This window comes from Rhipicephalus microplus, chromosome 2 (assembly GCF_043290135.1).
Source record: "Rhipicephalus microplus isolate Deutch F79 chromosome 2, USDA_Rmic, whole genome shotgun sequence".
NCBI lineage: Eukaryota > Metazoa > Arthropoda > Arachnida > Ixodida > Ixodidae > Rhipicephalus > Rhipicephalus microplus.
In genome coordinates, this window is record NC_134701.1 from 271247100 (window position 1) to 271267536 (window position 20437).

At 44.0% G+C, this 20437-nt stretch overlaps 1 protein-coding gene across 1 annotated transcript in view; it reads right to left on the minus strand.

The window, feature by feature from the left end:
* Positions 1 to 1074: 1074 nt before the first annotated feature.
* LOC119169989 (fatty acid hydroxylase domain-containing protein 2) overlaps positions 1075 to 20437 on the minus strand; it is a 68947-nt gene continuing 49584 nt past the window's right edge. The window contains exons 3-6 of the mRNA XM_037420998.2: positions 16984 to 17102; positions 16041 to 16246; positions 9318 to 9590; positions 1075 to 1799 (exon numbers count right to left, since the gene is read on the minus strand). Coding sequence (XP_037276895.2) covers positions 1604 to 1799; positions 9318 to 9590; positions 16041 to 16246; positions 16984 to 17102 — 794 coding nt within the window. The 3' untranslated portion in view covers positions 1075 to 1603. The remainder of the gene's footprint in view (positions 1800 to 9317; positions 9591 to 16040; positions 16247 to 16983; positions 17103 to 20437) is intronic.

Sequence of the window (20437 nt, forward strand, 5' to 3'; positions counted from 1 at the left end):
TGACGCATCATCATCACTTGACCTCAGGAAACTAGAGGCATAAAATAAAAAAAAAGGAAAAGCGAACCGAAAACTTCATATACTTAGGAATTGTCCGACAGCACGTAAGCACTACGTGGAGCTCAATCACAGTCAATTTGGTGTATCCGGACATGCCCCAGCATTACCGCAATTTTTATGTCTGAAGTTTTACGTAAAAAAAACAAAACAATGCGATTATGAGGGACACTGTAGTGGAGGTACTCTCAAGGAACGACTTGTTAAACAGCATCACTCTTTAAAGAAGCATTTCAACCACTCAACTCTCGCCCAAGCTTAGGTAGATGACTTACGTCAATGCAGTGTCGTACTGAGTTTGTAAGTCGCCATCATTTGTACCACGCGCTAAACCATACCATCGGTCGCCGTTGTAATTATTGACAGTTTTTTGAGTGATTCCATATCAGCTTGTTCCACAGAGAGCGAATATACTACGGAATGCAAATATTCAAAACAAGCAGGTTACGCTTCCTTGCCTCGCGTAGATTATCTCAGTCGACTACAACACTCAAGGCACGCCGAAAGAATCGAGTTCCGAGACTCGTTATCTCGATTGGAGATAATGGAGATATTTATTTTCGCTGAAGTCTCCAAAGCGAACGGCACCTGTGCTTCTCTGGCGTTGTTCTCACTATATCCTTCTTTCTTTCTGTGGCTTAGCGCCGCCGTACGTGACCACGAACATGTCCAGCGGAGAAGCACATCTTGCGGCAGTCATTACCGGAGCATTCGCATTCAGAACACGCGAGGAGAAAAAGGTGAAATGATTCGCGACGAACGCAGACACACCATTAAAACAGTTGTTCTCCGACTTTATTTTGAAAGCCCAAGCGCTTTTTTAGGAAGAAATTTTCTCAACTGTGGACAAAAGTGTCCAGCAGTAGCGGGCTATCGGGGGGTCATATTATGGGTAATTATAGCTGTCCGCTATCGATGTTTCCTTCTGTGTATATATATATATATATATATATATATATATATATATATATATATATATATATATATATATATATATATATATGATCCCGGCGGCGAATTGGTTAAAATCAATGATTGATTAACCAATTGATTGATATCATCACTGGCCGTGATACTGAATGTTTAATTTGTTTTAGGCGAGTGTAGTGCTTGCAAGAAGGTTACAGAGAGAGAAAGAGACAAACGAAGGGGAAATGCAGGTGTGTTACTTAAGGAGCTTCGGCTTTTTTGGCTACGCTACATGAGGGGCGGGAGAAAGGGGGAGTTATAGATAAAACAGAGAATTAAGAACAAAAGTAAGAAAAAGAAGAAATGAACAAATAGCGCGAACACGCGCAACACGAACACCAGCTTGTCGAAGGTAAATTGTGAACCGGCAACGAACTGAACTGAACGGCGTGATGTTCATTGCAGTGCCAGATATTAACTTTCCTTCTTCTTCTTCCAAGGTTATCACAAGGCCACCATAATTGTCGCGTCGCACTTTGTGCAGCCGGGTCTTCGAGGTGATCCCAGTCGACCAACATTGATATCGTAAATGGGCAAACAACAATCACAGAAAGAAAGGAAGAAATGGGCTTCGGTGTCAGCCATGCGACTGCGTCGTTGATCGCCCTTCGGTGGGTAAATCGCGTCGGCCTCCTGTGTCCGGATACAGCTCGTGGACGGGCCTGAACGACAGCAGCAACCGGTGCCTCTGGTAGGCTTCGCTCTGTCTGAAGGCTCCATCCGTGCCGTGCAGCCAGTCGAGGATTCCCAGAATGTCGTAGTTTCCTCGGAACCTGCGTGCCTCGAGAAAGAAGCCGGAAAAGGATGTTTCTCTCTATATCAATCTTTCTTTCTTTCTCTTTTCCTACCTCTTTTTTTCTATCTACCTATTTCTCCCTGTCTCTCCCGGCTGGGCTTTCCCGTCTTACCCGGGTCTCGCGTCCAATTCCTTGCAGTAACTAATCGGAGGCGATGTCTTTGACCGCCTCATTGGCTGCCACCCTTCGCTGTGTGCATGGCTCTCGGGAAGTGAACAAGGAGTATGCGCCATGATCCATTGCAACCAATGAGCCTTTGCCAGCTTCGATAGCAATTACGGAGGGAAAGGGATAATCATGGTCTAGCGTAATACTATATAGAGGCATGGGCGAGTGTTTTTTTTTTCACAAAAGTTACCTACTGTTGGCTACATGCAACGATCCGCTCGAGTATCCGCTCTGACTTGCGTGAAAAGAGGGCTCCGAACTAACCATAATGTGTTCAGCGGACGTTCCCTTGAAACCGTAGGTCGGCAAAAAGATTAGATATCACTCAAACTCACCCAAGAAATGAATACTTTGTTTTGAGAGCTCACTGCAACTTAGACTTACCGATTTTTTTTTTCTCAACCGGACTCACTCGCACTGAGAGTCACCAAAATATATTTTTCACCTTCTTCAAACTCACTCTCACCGCTGAATCTGAGTGTGAGTGTACGTCCAAGTAAGTCAACTTATGAGAGAATTTGCCGACTTACGCTTCAAACGAGTTTTGTAAAACCACTAATTAACGCCTAAACAACACTAGAACTTTTATGGAAAGCACAATGACAGTACACATATATATGAAGCGTGATGGATGGATGGTGGAGCCTGATATCGGGAAAAGCTTTCCTACGCTTTCCGTTTCGTCCAACCCAAAGTAACCAAAGAAGGGGTTACTCACTAATGATGCAATGTAATACATATATGTTGTGTCATCGCTTTTGCGAGAGGGCAGAGGAAGAAAAGAAAGGCAATAAAGAATATTGATTGATTTGATTGATATGTGGGGTTTAACGTCCCAAAACCACTATATGATTATGAGAGACGCCGTAGTGGAGGGCTCCGGAAATTTTGACCACCTGGGGTTCTTTGACGTGCACCCAAATCTGAGCACACGGGCCTACAACATTTCCGCCTCCATCGGAAATGCAGCCGCCACAGCAGGGATTCGATCCCGCGACCTGCGGGTCAGCAGCCGAGTGCCTTAGTCACTAGACCACCGTGGCGGGGTGGCAATAAAGAATAATTTCTACATTCTCTACAGCTTGTGAACTACACATAGAAGTTTATACTTACAATATTGAAATTACTTATCAATAGGGCAGTGCAACAGCGACGCAAAATAAATATGCTGCCTTGTTTTCCTTTCCTATTTGCTATGTCCAACAACAACAACAACAAAAAAAAGGACACGTTATGAGAGTTCTCGGAATTCGTTCTGCAAGTACACGTATATCTTTTAGTGCCCTTTTTGGGATCTACCGATCACAAATATTCATTATGTGGAGTGTCGTGGCGGCTGCATTTCTGATGGAGGCGGAAATGTTGTAGGCCCGTGTACTCAGATTTGGGCGCACGTTAAAGAACCCCAGGTGGTCGAAATTTCCGGAGCCCTCCACTACGGCGTTTCTCATAATCATATGGTGGTTTTGGGACGTTAAACACCACAAATCAATCAATCAATCAATCAATCAATCAATCAATCAATCAATCAATCAATCAATCAATCAATCAATCAATCAATCAATTATGTGGAGTGACACGCTGTCGTTCACGCCCGAAAGGACCTACGGGAAGTTATTCTATTCTATTCCATTTATACCAACCAGATGTCTATAGGCGCACTTTTTAGCGGAGTTCTGAAGTTTCCATGCATGTCTTCATGTTCCTTTCAAAGTCATGGAACCTGTGTTGATACTACCGTAGATATTTTTCAGGAAGGCAAACGAATAAAAGTAGTGTCCGCACATCGCGTTTGTCGCACGACGAGACATACTTTCAAACACGCAACACAATGTTTCAAGTAGCTACATAAAAGCACACAACAAACCATCTTGCTGGGCGTTTGCTACTTCAAGCATAAATCAATGACCACGTATTGGTTACTGACGGAAGGAAATAGCTTAATTTGTGACATCTATTCAGCTTGCTTGAAGGCTGGTTATCAATGTGATGGCGAAATTACTGCCTGACATAACTAATTTTGTTCATTAATTACTTCAACTAAACTAATGGCTTAAATATTTTGCCTATTATTTTGCCTGAGACGGTCCAATGAGAAAGCGTGCCTCTTGTATTTTTCCGTAGTCAGTCACACGTAATGTTAAATAATGACTTTACATTAAATACAGCGTTCACACGTTTTAAAAGCTTGAGCTGCGTTTTTATTGAGCTCTCTAGTTCTGTTCCTCTTCATAAGTTCTATGATTGAGACGAGCACGGTTTTCCAAAGTACACTCGCAAAAATAAAACTTTACATTGATGAAGCATCGCAAGGAGCGGAAGCGTACTTTTATCGCGGAGGTCACAGTCATAGTAACGTGTTTAAAAAACTGTCAACTTCCGGGTTTTTTGCATTTCTTCTAACAATCATACCTCAAAAATTATGAAACCACATGAGAATCGTGCAAGTCGCGCATGTCAATTTATACAGCTGAATTTTAGTGGGAATAAAGATAGGGAGGATCTAAAGACAAAGTTCCCCAAAGCATATTTTTAACCAGCGTTATCCGCAGGCGCGAGAATTTCCGAAGGCGTCTGACAAAGAGCAAGTGCACTTCTGCTGCAACGGCCATCACGAGTGCAGACAACAACATCGTCTGTCGGAAACCTTTTTCGTCTGGTGGGTTATTCGTGCCCGAGAGATTAACTTGCTAAGGTGAATGCCCCGAAGCGGATGCGATCTTATGGTGAATGCTTCAGCGGAGAAGTGCCTGTATCGCTATAGCAACGAATACGGTGCACAAAAAAAAAAAATGGCAGAGAGACATTTTACTGTATAGATCAGTGTTTCCTGTCTTCAGCAGAGCGAAAGTGACGGTACTATATGGTGCATGCAGGCTGACTTTCTCGCTAGCCTCATGTAGGCCTTATCTGCGAAGGCACCGTTCCAGTGATATGTTTTTTCGTACAACAACGCCAGTCGTCGTTGCTGCTTCGACGAAGGCGAAGAAATCACAGTCGCAGATTGCGCAAACCATGTCGCAGGACGGGAATAGAATGACTAACCACGCTATGTCGTCATCAGCGTTTCCATTAAGCTTTTTTTTTTAGTTTGGCGGACATGGGTGAATTCCGGTATCTATTGACAAACTCTAATCAAGAGAGAAAATTGCGTAGCCTTGTTGCACTTCGACAGCGATGCCGAATCTGGCAACAGTGATGTAACGCTGCTGAAGCGTTCACTTCGTAGCGGTAGAGCCCCGGTGAAGAATGGCGCAGTTAGTACCTACAGATTGGTAAGATTGGTAAGATGGAAAGTACAGGTAACGAATGCCCATCAACACATGCGATGTTGCAGTCAAGGTTAATAACCGAATCGCTGCACAGTAATGGTCCGCTTCAGGAAACGACTTCTTATAAAGCTTACCAGAGGGCGCTCTGCTGTTTGTAGATATAGTAGCATGCGGATCCGTGTTACTATGTCGCTTTAACAGGGTTTTGCGCTACACACGCCGCCATTGGCAGTGCTTACACATACGCACACACTCGCGCGCACACGCATTGTTCGGATGGGAAATAAGCACTAGAAGGTAACAAAATTGGATTTAATCTGCATCACAAAACATGGTGGTACGAATATTCACCAGAAAGTTCAAGCTTTATTTCATGCGGACGATTGTCCTTTGCGAACAGTCAAGATAATATACAGTGGCTGCAGGCATATACAGAAGGGAAGGTGAAGCTCTCCGACTAGGATTTAGTGTAACAAAAGGTCGCTTGATGGTATTCGGTTATCGCATTTATGAGGCTGTGTAGATACAGGGACAAGACCTGCCGAGGTTAAGAGAATAAAAGTTCCTCAGGGTGAGGGTAAATGGGGGTGATAGATACGTGGAGGTACAGGAAAAAATCACGGTAAAAAAGAGGAAGAATGCTGCAATAATAAAACGTACAACGTTGAGGGGATGCAATAGGTACGAGGTGCTTGAAGCTCAGTGGAAACGTGTAATGGTTCCAGTGCTTACTTTTGGGAACTGAGCGGTGTGCATGGGATCCGATGTACAATCAGAAAGGACTGTGGGACGCCTTGCATTAGCCGCTTTCGGAAAAGCGACAAATTAGTCAGTAAAGGGTGATATGGGATGGGCAAGTTTTGAGGCGAGAGAAGCTCAGAATAAAGTCTGACGAGAGGCTAAGGAATATAAAAGAAAGCAGACGGGCCGGTACAGTGTTTCTTTATATGTATAGGCAGAGCATTGACACACAATGAGAACCAGGAGGCTGGCTCACTGGTAAGTATTATGCTATATATACAGCTGACAGTGTAAGTGGTGTGACAACAAAGAGCGTGAAATGGAAGGTCAGAGGGGTGGAGAAGATTCAATGGGTCGTAGCAATGTTTAGATACCCGGCTCTCAGTAACTACGGAAAGGCCAAAAACTGAGAAGGCAGCTATTTTATAATATTCCAAGGGGAAGTGCTTTAGCCTTTGAAGCGAGATTGAGATGCTTTATAATGCGTAGTTATAAAGTGAACTTTCTTAAAGAAGAAAAACAATGCAAATGCTCTAGGAAAGATGAGGTAACAACGGAGTATTCTGTGATTGAGCATGGAGATATACCCACACGTGTATGCTTTGGCATGCTCGAGCCCACATGAAGCCTTAGGTTTTAGGGACAATAGGAAGCGCTGAGCGCCCGCGATAGAAATCAGTAAGATTTGGTTAGTGTAGTTGTGGCATAAAAGCAGAAAGAAAGGACGAAAATAATTAATAGGAGAAAGTAAAGACATCTTGCCGTAAAGGGCTGAAAACTGGGCTGCGAAATCGCCTTTTTTCCTTCATAGTAAAATAAATTTATTCGAAGTGAACAATTAAGGCATTAAGCCAGCTTAGAAGAATAAATAAAAAAGATGTTTTTTATTTGTGAAGGCTGATAGCTAACTTTTAACTACTTTTTTTTATTGAAATAGAAAATAAACGAAGTTTTTGTCACCGTTACTTGGCGATGACTACCCCTTTCCATTTGATTGGTACAAATAAAAAATATAAAAAAAACAATAGCATATGTACATATATACAGTCCTACATGGGTGAGAGCAAGAGTTCTACTATGGGCAGAACAACCACGTAGACGCCACGCTTACTTTTAACTTTTGTCAGCTCAGTATTCGTCACAAATATTCGTTTCTTCGAAGAACTGTTGCAGAACCTTCATTGCTTTGCCGTTTGTTTCGGATGGCCATGAACCTAGTATTTTATTCAACGAAAATGGCCACTCGAGATCTAACTTACGCAGGTCCTGTTCTAGTCGCCTTCGGTGTGTGTCGTGTTTCGGACAGTCGAACAAGAGGTGACAGATATCCTCGTCGTCGTGGCCGCATGAACATGCTGACAATGTTGCACGCTGAATCCGAAGTAGGAAGTGCTTTGTGTAAGCAGTTCCGAGTCGTAGGCGATGAATGAGTGTGTCAATACGTTTCGGGAGGTCACGGTCTAATTGGTATTCAACATTAGGATGAACCGCATATAGGATCGATTCCTTTGTTTTGTCTGTGAAGCAGGTAGACAGGCATGATTCCCATTTTGTTGTTCTTAAAATTCTATTTACATCATATTGAGATACCGGAATGAGGCACGTTTGCGTAGAATTATGAGCGGTTTTCGCCAAGTCATCCGCCATTTCATTTCCCTTAATTCCGCAGTGACTGGGAACCCACTGAAATGCCACTCGATGATTCAACTTCGTAGCTTCTGAGAGCTTTTTTAGTATAGCATATACTATACACACATCAATATGTCTTGAAGTGGCATTTTCCACACATGCCAGTGCTGTCAGAGAGTCTGTAATTACCACCCATTTTTTTGGTGTCGTTGACAGTTTAATAAAGCTTATGGCTAGCAAAATCGCTACGAGCTCCGATGTTGTTGAAGAGGAGAGGTGGCCCAACCGACATGCATATTATTCGTGCCATTCCGGAATTATGAATGCTGATGTCACTGTCTCTTTGGTGACGGAGCCGTCAGTGTACACGTGAGAGTATCCTTGGTACCTGTCAAACAGATGATGTGATGCCAACTGTTGTGCGGCAACGATTGACACGTCATGTTTTCTGCGAAGTCCTTCTATTGACGTTTCAATAATTATCTTATTATAGGTAGGCAATGGATCCAAATATTTCTGTACACATTCTGTATATTATATTGCAATAAAATTCCCCTTGATTGATTTACTGATAAGTGGAACGCTCATAGCATCCATCCATTCATTGTATGTGTATGCGGGAGCTGCAAGGATGGTCTTCAGTCTACATAAAGATGATTGATATGTGGGGTTTAACGTCCCAAAACCACCATATGATTATGAGAGACGCCGTAGTGGAGGGCTCCGGAAATTTCGACCACCTGGGGTTCTTTAACGTGCACCCAAATCTGAGCACACGGGCCTACAACATTTCCGCCTCCATCGGAAATGCAGCCGCCGCAGCCGGGATTCGAACCCGCGACCTGCGGGTCAGCAGCCGAGTCTACATAAAGATGATAGGAGCCATTAGAACTTAATAAAATTTCGGCTTTATCGCTTCAACCGGCTGCGTGCCAATCTGTTGCTTTAACAAAGCATACTGCATGCGCAGCAACACACACACACACACACGCACACGCACACGCACACGCACACGCACACGCACACGCACACACACACACACGCGCGCGCGCGCGCGCGAACGAACGAACTTCAAAAACTCAAGTGGGGGAAATACACTGCTGCTGCATATCGCCCTGCTCATTCCTGAGAATCTAACTAGTTTATTTATTACAGTTTCATGCCGCACTCACTAGGATTTACCCATGTTATTTTTTTAACTAATTGGCTTTTTCAAAAAAAAAATAAAAATTTGGGAAGTTTCCCCTCTTCATTTATGTTAGATTGGCTTGAGCCCGTTATACCTCCTGGTGGTACGGGCTACCCCCCTTTTTCCTTTTAGTTATTTTCACATATAGGGGGCGGAAACACACACACACACACACGCACGCGCACGCGCACGCGCACACGCACACGCACACGCACACGCACCCACACACGCACGCGCACGCGCGCACGCACACGCACACGCACACACATACACGCGCGCACACGCACACGCGCGCACACACACACAGAGAAAGAGAGAGAGAGGAAATTAGATAGATAGATAGATAGATAGATATATAGATATATAGATAGATAGATAGATAGATAGATAGACAGACAGATAGATAGATAGATAGATAGGTAGATAGATAGATAGATAGATAGATAGATAGATAGATAGATAGATAGATAGATAATTGCAGCCATTCGCACTCACGTTAAGTGATGGAAGTCGTGCATCTGTGGTGATGGCAGCAGCGGCAGGTGGTAACCGGAGTGCACGATGACGCCGTAGGGCGCCGTGAGCCCGGCCCACAGCCAGTGCACGCTCAGGTGCGAACCGAGCAGAGCGGGCCCGACCACCACGGGCAGGACGTTGGAGAGCAGGTGCTCGAGAGGCGTGCAGTACACGGCGGTGATGGCCACGGGAGCCGTCCACTCGTGGTGCTTCTTGTGGAAACGCCGGTACAGCAGTCGGTGGTGCAGGAGCCTTGGGAAAAGAAGGGTTTAAGTGGCACGGTGGTACGGGATCGTTTACACTTCTTTCTTTGCCCTTGCTTGCCGTACTCAGGCACAGCGTGTCGATTTTTTCTCAGTGGTGCACGGGCACTGTCATGCTTGATCACGTGAGCATAACTGGCCTTCTCACAGCCAGTCCGCCGCTATACCCAGCCAACGCATTGGGCCGACGAAGCGGCCATGGCCGTGCAGTAGCAGGGGTTATAAGCCAACATGGCAGCTCCAATATAGACGCGATCACCCGCTTCGATTAGAAGTCGTGCTTGCTACTCACCCACTATCTTCACAGCAATGAACAAATGACGAAATCAGCTATCGCTTCGAATCATTTCACGCTGGGGACGAAACATCAGGTACTATCTGTATTTATTGCTGAGACATGGTGTTTATCAGTGTTGCATTCGTCACCGAAAAAGTAACTAAATACGTTACTCATTGCACTAACAAACAAGGAACCCGTTGCCGCCTACGTTACCTACAAAAAAGGTAACGCGTAACAGTTACCTTTACCGAAAAAAGCGACAGTCGTTGCCTTTGCCGTTACTACACAATCATGAATTTTAATCAGTGTCCCAGCTACAAGAACCCACAATTAGAATTTTTTATATCTCGGATTTGTGTTTGACGTTAAACTTCTGACCTAAACATGGATTAAGTTCAATATGCTCATTTAACGTGTATTATTCCTACAAATGCACTAGACCTTAGCAATGTTATAGTGGCTTAAAGTTGGATGTTACATGTTACGGCTTGTGACTCCGTGGCACGTGATGAAGCCATTTCTCTCAATGCGACATTATACACTGTAAGAGATTCAATCATCCACACTAGCTACAAGGAGAGCATAACTGAACTCTCAAGAAATTTGCAGTAATTGGCTTTTTCTTAGTCCGAACAGCCCCTCTAGTGGAGATCGTCGAAATCGAAACTGGTGGTCCTTGGCCTCTGAAATGACCAGTCGGGCGCCAGTAGGCACTTGAGGAAGATGGGAGAGGCAACGCATTAATGCGGTGCCCTGTCACACAAACCCACCATAAATTTCTGTACGATCCACGTGGATTAGCAGAAAACTAACACTTCTTCTGTATTATTTCCCAAAACTTGATGTGTTAAACAATGTAGTGTCAGATTAAAGGACCCTGGCAACGCTAATGTTCAATGGTCCACTTCAATCACTATTGTTCAATGCCTAGAGATGTGGGATGCAGAGAGTGGAGGACATTTTTTTTTCGTTTTTATCCAATTTTGTTTCTTCGTTTTTGACGTTGAATAAGGTACTAAAGTTTTATATCACCATATAATTATAAGACCTAAATATTGCTACATGCATGTATATTGATATTCTAGGGGGCGACGCGCGTGTGTGCCTGACTAGAAGACGAAGGATTGTCTCCGCTCGATCGCTGGTGAACCGGTCACGCCATTAACGCTAGTTTTGAATACATCTAATCCCCAGCCTTGGCGATACGGCGTCCCTTCTTTTCCGTAACAATATCACCATAGGAATTAAACAAGGGTATGAGTGAACTTTGCTAGCTCCACTTCGAGAAAAAAAAAAACATTTTGTCGAGTTGTTGCGATGGAGAAGCACATACAACACAATTTGCTACTAACGAAATCTCCTATTTTGAGCTTATCTCTTTTAGTGAGCACAAGTTAGCCAAATGAAGACGAATACTCTCTGTACAGAGATAGCAGCGAGTATGGTCATCGGGCGTCGACTAATCAGTTCGTCGCCATATTGGCCGGATTTTATTGGCGCTTCGTCGAACCCTCTAAGGTTGTCGCTGGTGCTCAGTTCAAAAATTTAACTAGGTCACTTGTGGCCAACACGTAATATTAACAGCAATGTCTGAAACACTCGCAAACTTTCCAAATATTGCGACGTGGTCTGCAACGAATAGTGGTAACAGGGTTTTGTGGGTGAAACCCGATCGCATTACAATAAATGAAATATCCGTCTATAGCGATATAGCCCAGAGAAAGATTACGCACTACGCTGCGACAGCATCCGATCTCTAACTATAATGAATGCCAAAGTTCAAAGAAAAGGCTCGAGGTCACAGTGTCGCCTCATACCATCTATAATACGCATACTTGATTTGAAAGCAGCTTTGTGTATGCGCGAATAAAAAACGCTCACTCCGTTACATAGTTATTTATAGCCTATTTTTGAAGCTCCCTTTATTCTTGTTAAATGTGAAGCATTTGTTTACGTGCTGCAAGTACTTATTGCGTCTATCTATCTATCTATCTATCTATCTATCTATCTATCTATCTATCTATCTATCTATCTATCTATCTATCTATCTATCTATCTATCTATCTATCTATCTATCTATCTATCTATCTATCTATCTATCTATCTATCTATCTATCTATCTATCTATCTATCTATCTATCTATCTATCTATCTATCTATCTATCTATCTATCTATCTATCTATCTATCTATCTATCTATCTATCTATCTATCTATCTATCTATCTATCTATCTATCTATCTATCTATCTATCTATCTATCTATCTATCTGTCTGTCTGTCTGTCTGTCTGTCTGTCTGTCTGTCTGTCTGTCTGTCTGTCTGTCTGTCTGTCTGTCTGTCTGTCTGTCTGTCTGTCTGTCTGTCTGTCTGTCTGTCTGTCTGTCTGTCTGTCTGTCTGTCTGTCTGTCTGTCTGTCTGTCTGTCTGTCTGTCTGTCTGTCTGTCTGTCTAGCCGCCTACGTCTGGGTGCTCTTTTGATCATTCACTTAACTTGGCGTGAACTAAAATTGGTATGGGAGGATAAGATGGTGTGGCAAATATAACGTGGTGGTCTAGACATGAATAATGTCACAATACAGTCGCATACTCGTCAAACACTTCCCGCTAGACAGTGGCACATACCCACGGGACCTGACCTGACTATTGTAAAGAATATATGTCAGGGTCACAGCAGGAATCAAACCCAAGCCCTATGCGTAGCAATCCAGCTTTATACCATAGAGCCCCGCCCCGTCTCATAACTACTGTTCAAATATACTCTAATGTTCGTGAAACATCAACTGTGGTTGCATTGCTGGCTATCCATTTTCATAAACATTACATATGTACTCCTATTGATACAGCCGTCACGTTGGGTTACGTCAATTGCAGTTAGGTGTCATGCCCTGAAATAGATTTATGTAGCAGTACACAGGGCCGCCATCCCCGCGAGTACCATCGCTTCATATCAGCTTATAGCTTTTGGTGTTGCTAACACTGATGTCCTCTTGGCGTCGTTGCCCAAGCGCAAAAAAATGGTTATATGAACATCTGCAACTCTTCAATATATGCCTGTACGTGTAACATGTATGCATATATTTAGCGTCACTTTATGCAACATGGTCACCTTCCCTCCGCATGCTTTGCATATATCGATTCCCAAGGTACGTGAGATCTGCCGATTTTTCATTTTTTTCACTGGTGAAAGAGGGTCATCTTATTCTTGTGCGCACCCAAACTCTTTGCGCACTCGTCAGAAGAGCAGCCCTTGTACCACAATGCGAAACGAATGCCCAGAATTTTCATTTGTCACCTAATGCAACACATGCTGTTATACGAATATGAATTCATAATACAAGTTAAAAGAAGCAACAGAATGCCTAACAGAAGCTTTTTGATGAGTGGTTCATTAGAGCAAAATGCACATCTGTAGGCACCGTCAACCAACTCGGCCCCACACTGCGCAGCCTTCAATAACTTACTTAACTCGATTATTCGTCCAAATTTCAAGATCTGTGACATGATTTACGAATCCACTTGCCCACAGTTGGGGTTCTCAGGACGTTCAGCTGTAAAAGCTTAATGTCTTTTCGACTGGCCTGGAAGGATGCCACTGTAGAAGATGATCAAAAGTAGATCAGCGAGCGACGACAGCATAGGAGAAAACGCGGAACACAAAGTTTGACGCCTGATGGAGAATCAGTGCCGAGACCTTACCCCGCAGAACAGGAACTTTTTTGTTGTTCAGAAGCAACGTTCTAGTAGATATCTTAAGTGCACTAAAGTGATAGTTGAGGCCTCGCACGAAGAGGGGTAAGGAAAGCCTGCCCGAAAGCGACCTTCGCTTCAGAGAAGCTTTCGTTCTTCGGATTCCTTACTTCTTGTTCCGACCACGTACGAGCCATCTATATGTAGGCCGCAGCAAACTAAAAGGGTCTACGCGACCCATGATGACGATTGATGTTACCGCCTTTCTTGTGACAGAGAGGAGGTGGACAACGCTTCGCTAAGGTTATTCGGGTTGATATACCAATCTCGCTCAGTTCCCCGCTTATATTTCAGTCTGTCCCGGGAGGTAGGGACTCATTATTTATGACGCAGAAGATTTGACGGAAAGGAGCATGGTGAGGCGAAGCATGCACGTGGCCCGAATACGAGAAACCATTACCCCGGTCCATCTGTGTGGCTGGCGGACTACGCAACACCACTAGTTTATGCTACGCATTGCAGTGCGCGTGGGTGCGGCATGTGCATGTACATGTGCTTTTGTCTGGCAGAAGGAATATTTCTTTTGTCGACCAAGTAGCAGAAGCTCGAATACGAGTGACGCATCCAAGCACACGATACCCATAAAGCAATGTAAGAGGATGACGGCATTTAGAGGTATCTAGGTCAATCAGCGGCGCCTGTGGTTTGCTTTATTATGTGCAGGGGAAAGGACGTAATCACGATAAAGCACAATACATGGTGCACAAGACACAATTAGGCTGTATATCACACAATGAACACACAAAAATAACGCATAGTACGCTATAGATGTGAACAGTACACACGGCGCGTAGTGGTGAATACGCACGCACGATTTCGCTGCAAGTAGCACAGCATGTCATGCGTCTCGTTGTGGAACACTTTGTAGGCAGATCTGTTGTTGAGTTACAACGATATACTGCTCCTAGTAAGATCCTCTACTGCAAAAAACCGACTTCATATAATAGCTGAACCTCGCACGGCCAGGTAACATTTATAGAAAGGTATTATAAAAAGTGCCCCTTCTCCACTGCCGATGTACACATATAACGAACGTGAGCGGATAACAAGTGCGCAAGCAAGTACAAGCCTAACGTCAGGGGCCCTCGTTCCGGCATTCGTCACGCAATTAGTCACTTGCTACACAGATTTACGAAATAACACTTCACGAGAGCAACTTCCCCCCTAGTCTCGCACATATACGCTCTTAAGTAGTCATCACGCAACGCCCGAAAAGATGGCAGCCATGATCACCACCGACTGGAGGCTTCTAGCGCCAGACACCTGTTCGCGAGTTTCCTCGACGAAGATTCATTTTTTACTCACGGCATATCATCGTTTCGCAAAGCACCCTCACCGGGTTCCGTCGTTACCGTGCCGCTGTCTTCCTGACACTGCAGCATTCTTAATGCAGCTTTGCCCAGACACAGCCTGAAGAGCCTACTATGTAATGGTCCTCGAAATGCTCTATCAGCTGCACTGGAGTCCCGCTCCACCTAGTCGTACAGTAGACACCGAAGCAGATCTTGTAGGAGAAGCCGTGTTTGAGATTGCCTCTTTGCCTGATAATAAATTATCAATGGCAAGCCGTGCAGCTCTCTCGTTCTCTAGCGGCCATCTCGAACATCTGCTGAACCGTCAGCCCATAACTTCTTTTTACCAGTGACCAGAAACGCCAACTCGACTCTGTTGTTTTTAAGCCTAAGTGTAGCCGGTACAGTCGTTCGGTTCGCCACGACTCTCCAAAGAAACTAGAAACTTTTACTCTTCAAGTCCGCATTCAAACTCGAATTTTTTATCGGCTTGTGCTTTGAAAATGTCGCGAGAAAATCGTTTTGGTGTGGCAACAAACGAAGTTTGTTAGGCCAACTCCATCACTTCTCATGTATACTGCTGCAATGTTTTCGTTTAGAGTGTTGACAAAATAACTCCTTGGTAATATTGGTGTAGGTTATTGTAACGCCAATACTCTGATTTCCTTTTTTATCCTGCTCTATTGATTTGACATGGAGTGTTGCGCATCTAACTTTTTAAACTCTCTATTCAGTCTATATAAGTAATCACTGAAAGATTTGCCGCCGGGTCTGCAACTTTCAGTATTTTATTATTTAGAAGTATTTATGCATAAAAGTGTAATATTTTATAAACGTGTTCGTATCAAATGTCCCCCCTATTTATATTCTTGTGTATCAGCGTAATGGGTTGCGAACCACATGTGGTTTGTAACTTCGGGACCCCCCGCTTAATATACTATAGGTCTTGTCTTCTTACGCAAATAATAAAAATCGACATAAATTGATTCATTGATTGATGGTTTGACTGCTGTAAACGTCTGGGAAAAAGTATTGCATCTATTAACTGAAAATGAAGACGTTAACAGCACCCCCATTTTATCTCAATAAAACAAATTAAAAAAATAACGACGTTCTCCACCTGTGCGAGTAGTAGAACAGGGCCTCTTCGATCGCGACGAAGCAGGCGAAGTGCACCATGGCCCGAGACAATGACGGTAGGCTTAGGCTCCGGTCAAAGCCACGCAAGTCTTTCAGCCAGTAGAACAGAACATTGACAGGTAGCTGAACAAAGACTTGATTGAACACCACCTGCCGCACCACTGGTACTAAATCTTGAAGTGTCGGCTGAAATAGAAAACAATTGACGAAGAAAGCAAAAAGTATGATTCGCAGAATAAATGAACACTGAAAGGCGAAAGGAGGCATTAGATTGCTTTGCTTTCTTCTGACAGGTAATGAGTTCCTCTTTTTTATTTTGGATTTACGCCGGCGCTTGCGCATTCTAAGTGAAGGTGAAATGAAGACACAGAACACGTGCTATGTCTCGTGTGTTCATTCAATTTTTGTTGAATGTGTGTGCTTTTTCTGTTTAGACTTTTTTCACTAAGAGACGCTTATTTTCGTGTGTTAATGGGAAAAAAGAAATTACAAGCTCCAACGCCTCTTTTGTGGCACAGTATTTTTCCCTTGAGCTATCGAGAAATCAAGTGACATCGACAGGCTTCTTCGAACATCTTAACGTACAGTCTTAACTTCAAAACTTATGATCACAAGATACTGCACGATTATTTTGTGTCAGACAATGCCAGTGGCATGTTTCAATTAAACCACTCCAAGAACACCAGAAAGACGCCAACGTTCAGCTTTAAGAACGTCGTCGCACTTGAGAAATGTCAGAGCGGACAACAACCCATGTCTTCGCCCTAAATTCACAGGTTATGTCTCTACATTACCGGATGGTTACCCTTCAAAACGTTGTTTTAATGTCTGTTGAGCTGTAAAATTTCTAATGAAGCGTTTCGAGCGAGTCAAAAAAGAATAATATGACCGTGCACGAAACTAGTTTTGCACAGAGAACTTACCTTCGTTTCCGTCGCTTGTACCTTGTACCTCCTCATCCATGCGAAAGATTTGCTCGTGTCAGCAACCGAGAAAAGCAGTCCCAGTAACCAGTAGCTGCCGACTGTTAGCACCCACTGGCCTTCAATATTGAGAGAAGAAAAAAAAATAGGGAATGGTGTGAGGAAAAATGTATACAAGGAATGAAAAAGAGGTCGGTTTAACAGGTTGACTTTCCAGCCGCCTAACTTTGCCTCATCACATTACCGATACTTCTGCTCTTGACTAAGACAAGAACAAACAAGGGATGGTAAGTGTGTTGAGTGTTTCAATATGTGCATGAAAATATTAGCCGTTTAGAGCAGCCGATTCTTATCGATAAGCCAGTTGAGCACCGCGCTGCGAAGGAGTGTACTTACTTGCAGGGATAGTTCCCAGCGAATTTACAGTTTGGGCAAGGTCTCAATAGCATGCACTTTCAGCATGCCCTATATCCGTCGTGTTCATGGGGAATAAGTTGTGGTGTCGGGAATTTCATGTCCTAAATTCAAAAATACTAATCTCAGAGTCATGGACCGCTGATTAGTTTCGGTTTCGCGGGATGTGTCGCACAGCACCACACTACGGCTATATTGTGTAACCACTGCTACGCGCTGACGGGCGCTCTCAGAATAAACAGTCCCTTCCCCGTTCTCGGCCTGACGTGACGCTCCTTACAGCGCTCCGGCGCTGACGCGCCCATTGTCTTCGTCGGACGGTGCATACGGCGACGATACAACAGAAGTCTTTGCATTCATATCCGCGAAAGGAAAGACACAATACAGAGTAAGAGTATATGTAGCGTAACGCTTATAGCCAACTCTTGTTCCAACACCACCAACTTCACATCTTTACATGATGATGAAATCGGATTACAGTAACGATGCTCACAAATAAAGCTTAATTTTTGTTGTCAATTCATTTGGCAACATTGACGATTTGGCTGTGGCCTGGTGATGTGACTGCGACGACGAAAATAACCGTCTGGCCCAATAACAGTTCAGAGCTTGTGCTACCGCAGTACTTAAACAACGAGTAGAAAGGAAGGTCACGCAAAGACGCTGTTCACTCCAATTTGCCAACCGTTAATCTCCTTTCAACGCTCCTTACACGTGCGTAAACTAAAACCCAATTTCCTCGACTAAACGCTGAAACTGGCATAATAACGCTTGGATTCTACGTGGCTGAAAGCTCAAAACGGAAGCAGCAACCGTTTAACTTTTACTTTCAGGTGTTCGAAAATGCTTCACTCAGGGCACTTATTTGTGTTGCCCATGTTACTTCTTTCTTTCTTCTCATTTATACGACGCTTCCCTTAGACACTGCGGTTGGGAAACGGCGGTCCAACGCACGTGACCTGCTTTGCCGACAGCTGTGGCTCTGCCTCAAATGCTCTGTCAGCGGCAACCTCTTTACTTCTCATTGCTGCCACCCATGTGATGAGGAAGAAGAGTGGATGACTGCGATGAAGGGAGTTATGCTTTCGTGTGCTCTGTCTTGTGTGGCCCTTTGTTGCCACGTCTGTGGTCGGGTGGGAGGATCCTCCGCGAGTTTGATGAAGCATCACATGATACTGGTTCGCGAGACACGCCCAAATCCACGGAGAGGCGAGAAGACGAGCGCGAGTTATTGGCTCGGAGGGAGAAAGCTGGGCGCCAAAGTAAGGCCAAACGTCAGTGAATTCTTTACGCACAAGTCACTGAAAGAAAAAAACAAGCAACATTGCGCAGCAGTATGCCACAGCAAAGACAAGGCCTCTCGGATACCGCTCGAGCGAAAGGAAATAGTCCTTCCATATACTTGCTGGGTGAATGGCAGGGAAGCGCCCTTTGGAATAAACAAACGCCACCGTTGCTATTAAAGGTGGCCTGGTAGAAGCTGTCCGTATATGTGGCGGTGTCTCTAAATCGGTGCAGTGCGGTAGGAAGCGTAGGAATTTCGTGGAAGTTATTTGCCGTCGCTGCATGGCGATGATGTACACTGCTTGCATCAGTGAGTTTCCAGCTGGGACTTCGGAAGTGCTTGCTTTGCATTACTTTAGGAATGAGGTGCTAGACCATAGGAGTTTGAATTATATTTTCATCATGACTAACGCTCAGATATACACCGAACAAAAAAAGGAGCTAGAACAACAATGGGTCGTGTCCTTTTGTATTTCGTGTTCCTTGCATTGGTCAAAATGTTCAGGTGTGGCTGCTTTGTAAAACTGAATTGGTATTCCATGTATAGTGTGCGGTGTAATAATTTTTTGTCTAATAAAAGAGGACCGGTTATTGTCTTCAGATGCTAGATAATGTTTTTGTCCAGAGGGCTCAAAAGGATGCTTATTGCAATACCAACGACAGGAAAGAAAAATTATGTATGTTAAGATTACGTTGAAATTAACGGCCTGTGAAAAACAGAAAGTACGTCGTTTTGTTACACACACCGAGTGGCATTGAAAGCTAGATTCATCTGAACACTATAAATAATAGGTAGAGAATGTTGATAAAAGGAAGCGATAACAAAACTAAATTTTTGAGCCTCATCGAAAGAGCAACCGATGTCAGTGCACATGAGTTCATCATCATCATCATCATCATCATCATCATCATCATCATCATCATCATCATCATCATCATCATCATCATCATCATCATCAGCCTCACTACGTCCACTGCAGGACAAAGGCCTCTCCCATGTTCCGCCAGTTAACCCGGTCCTGTGCTTGCTTCTGCCAATTTATACCCGCAAACTTCTTAATCTCATCTGCCCACCTAACCTTCTGTCTCCCCCTAACCCGCTTCCCTTCTCTGGGAATCCAGTCAGTTAACCTTAATGACCAGCGGTTATCCTGTCTACACGCTACATGCCCTGCCCATGTCCATTTCTTCTTCTTGATTTCAGCTATGATATCCTTAACCCCCGTTTGTTCCCTAATCCACTCTGCTCTCTTCTTGTCTCTTAAAGTTACACCTACCATTTTTCTTTCCATTGCTCGCTACGTCGTCCTCAATTTAAGCTGAACCCTCTTTGTAAGTCTCCAGGTTTCTGCTCCGTAGCCTAGTACCGGCAAGATACAGCTGTTGTATACCTTTCTCTTGAGGGATAGTGGCAATCTACCTGTCATAATTTCAGAGTGCTTGCCAAATCTGGTCCACCCCATTCTTATTTTTTTAGTTACTTCAATCTCGTGGTTCGGCTCTGCGGTTATTACCTGCCCTAAGTAGACATAGTCTTTTACAACTTCAAGTGCACTGTTACCTATCTCGAAGCGCTGCTTCTTGCCGAGGTTGTTGTACATTACTTTCGTTTTCTGCAGATTAATTTTAAGACCCACCTTTCTGCTCTCCTTGTCTAACTCCGTAATCATGAGTTGCAATTCGTCCCCCGAGTTACTCAGCAATGCAATGTGATCGGCGAAGCGCAGGTTACTAAGGTATTCTCCATTGACTCTTA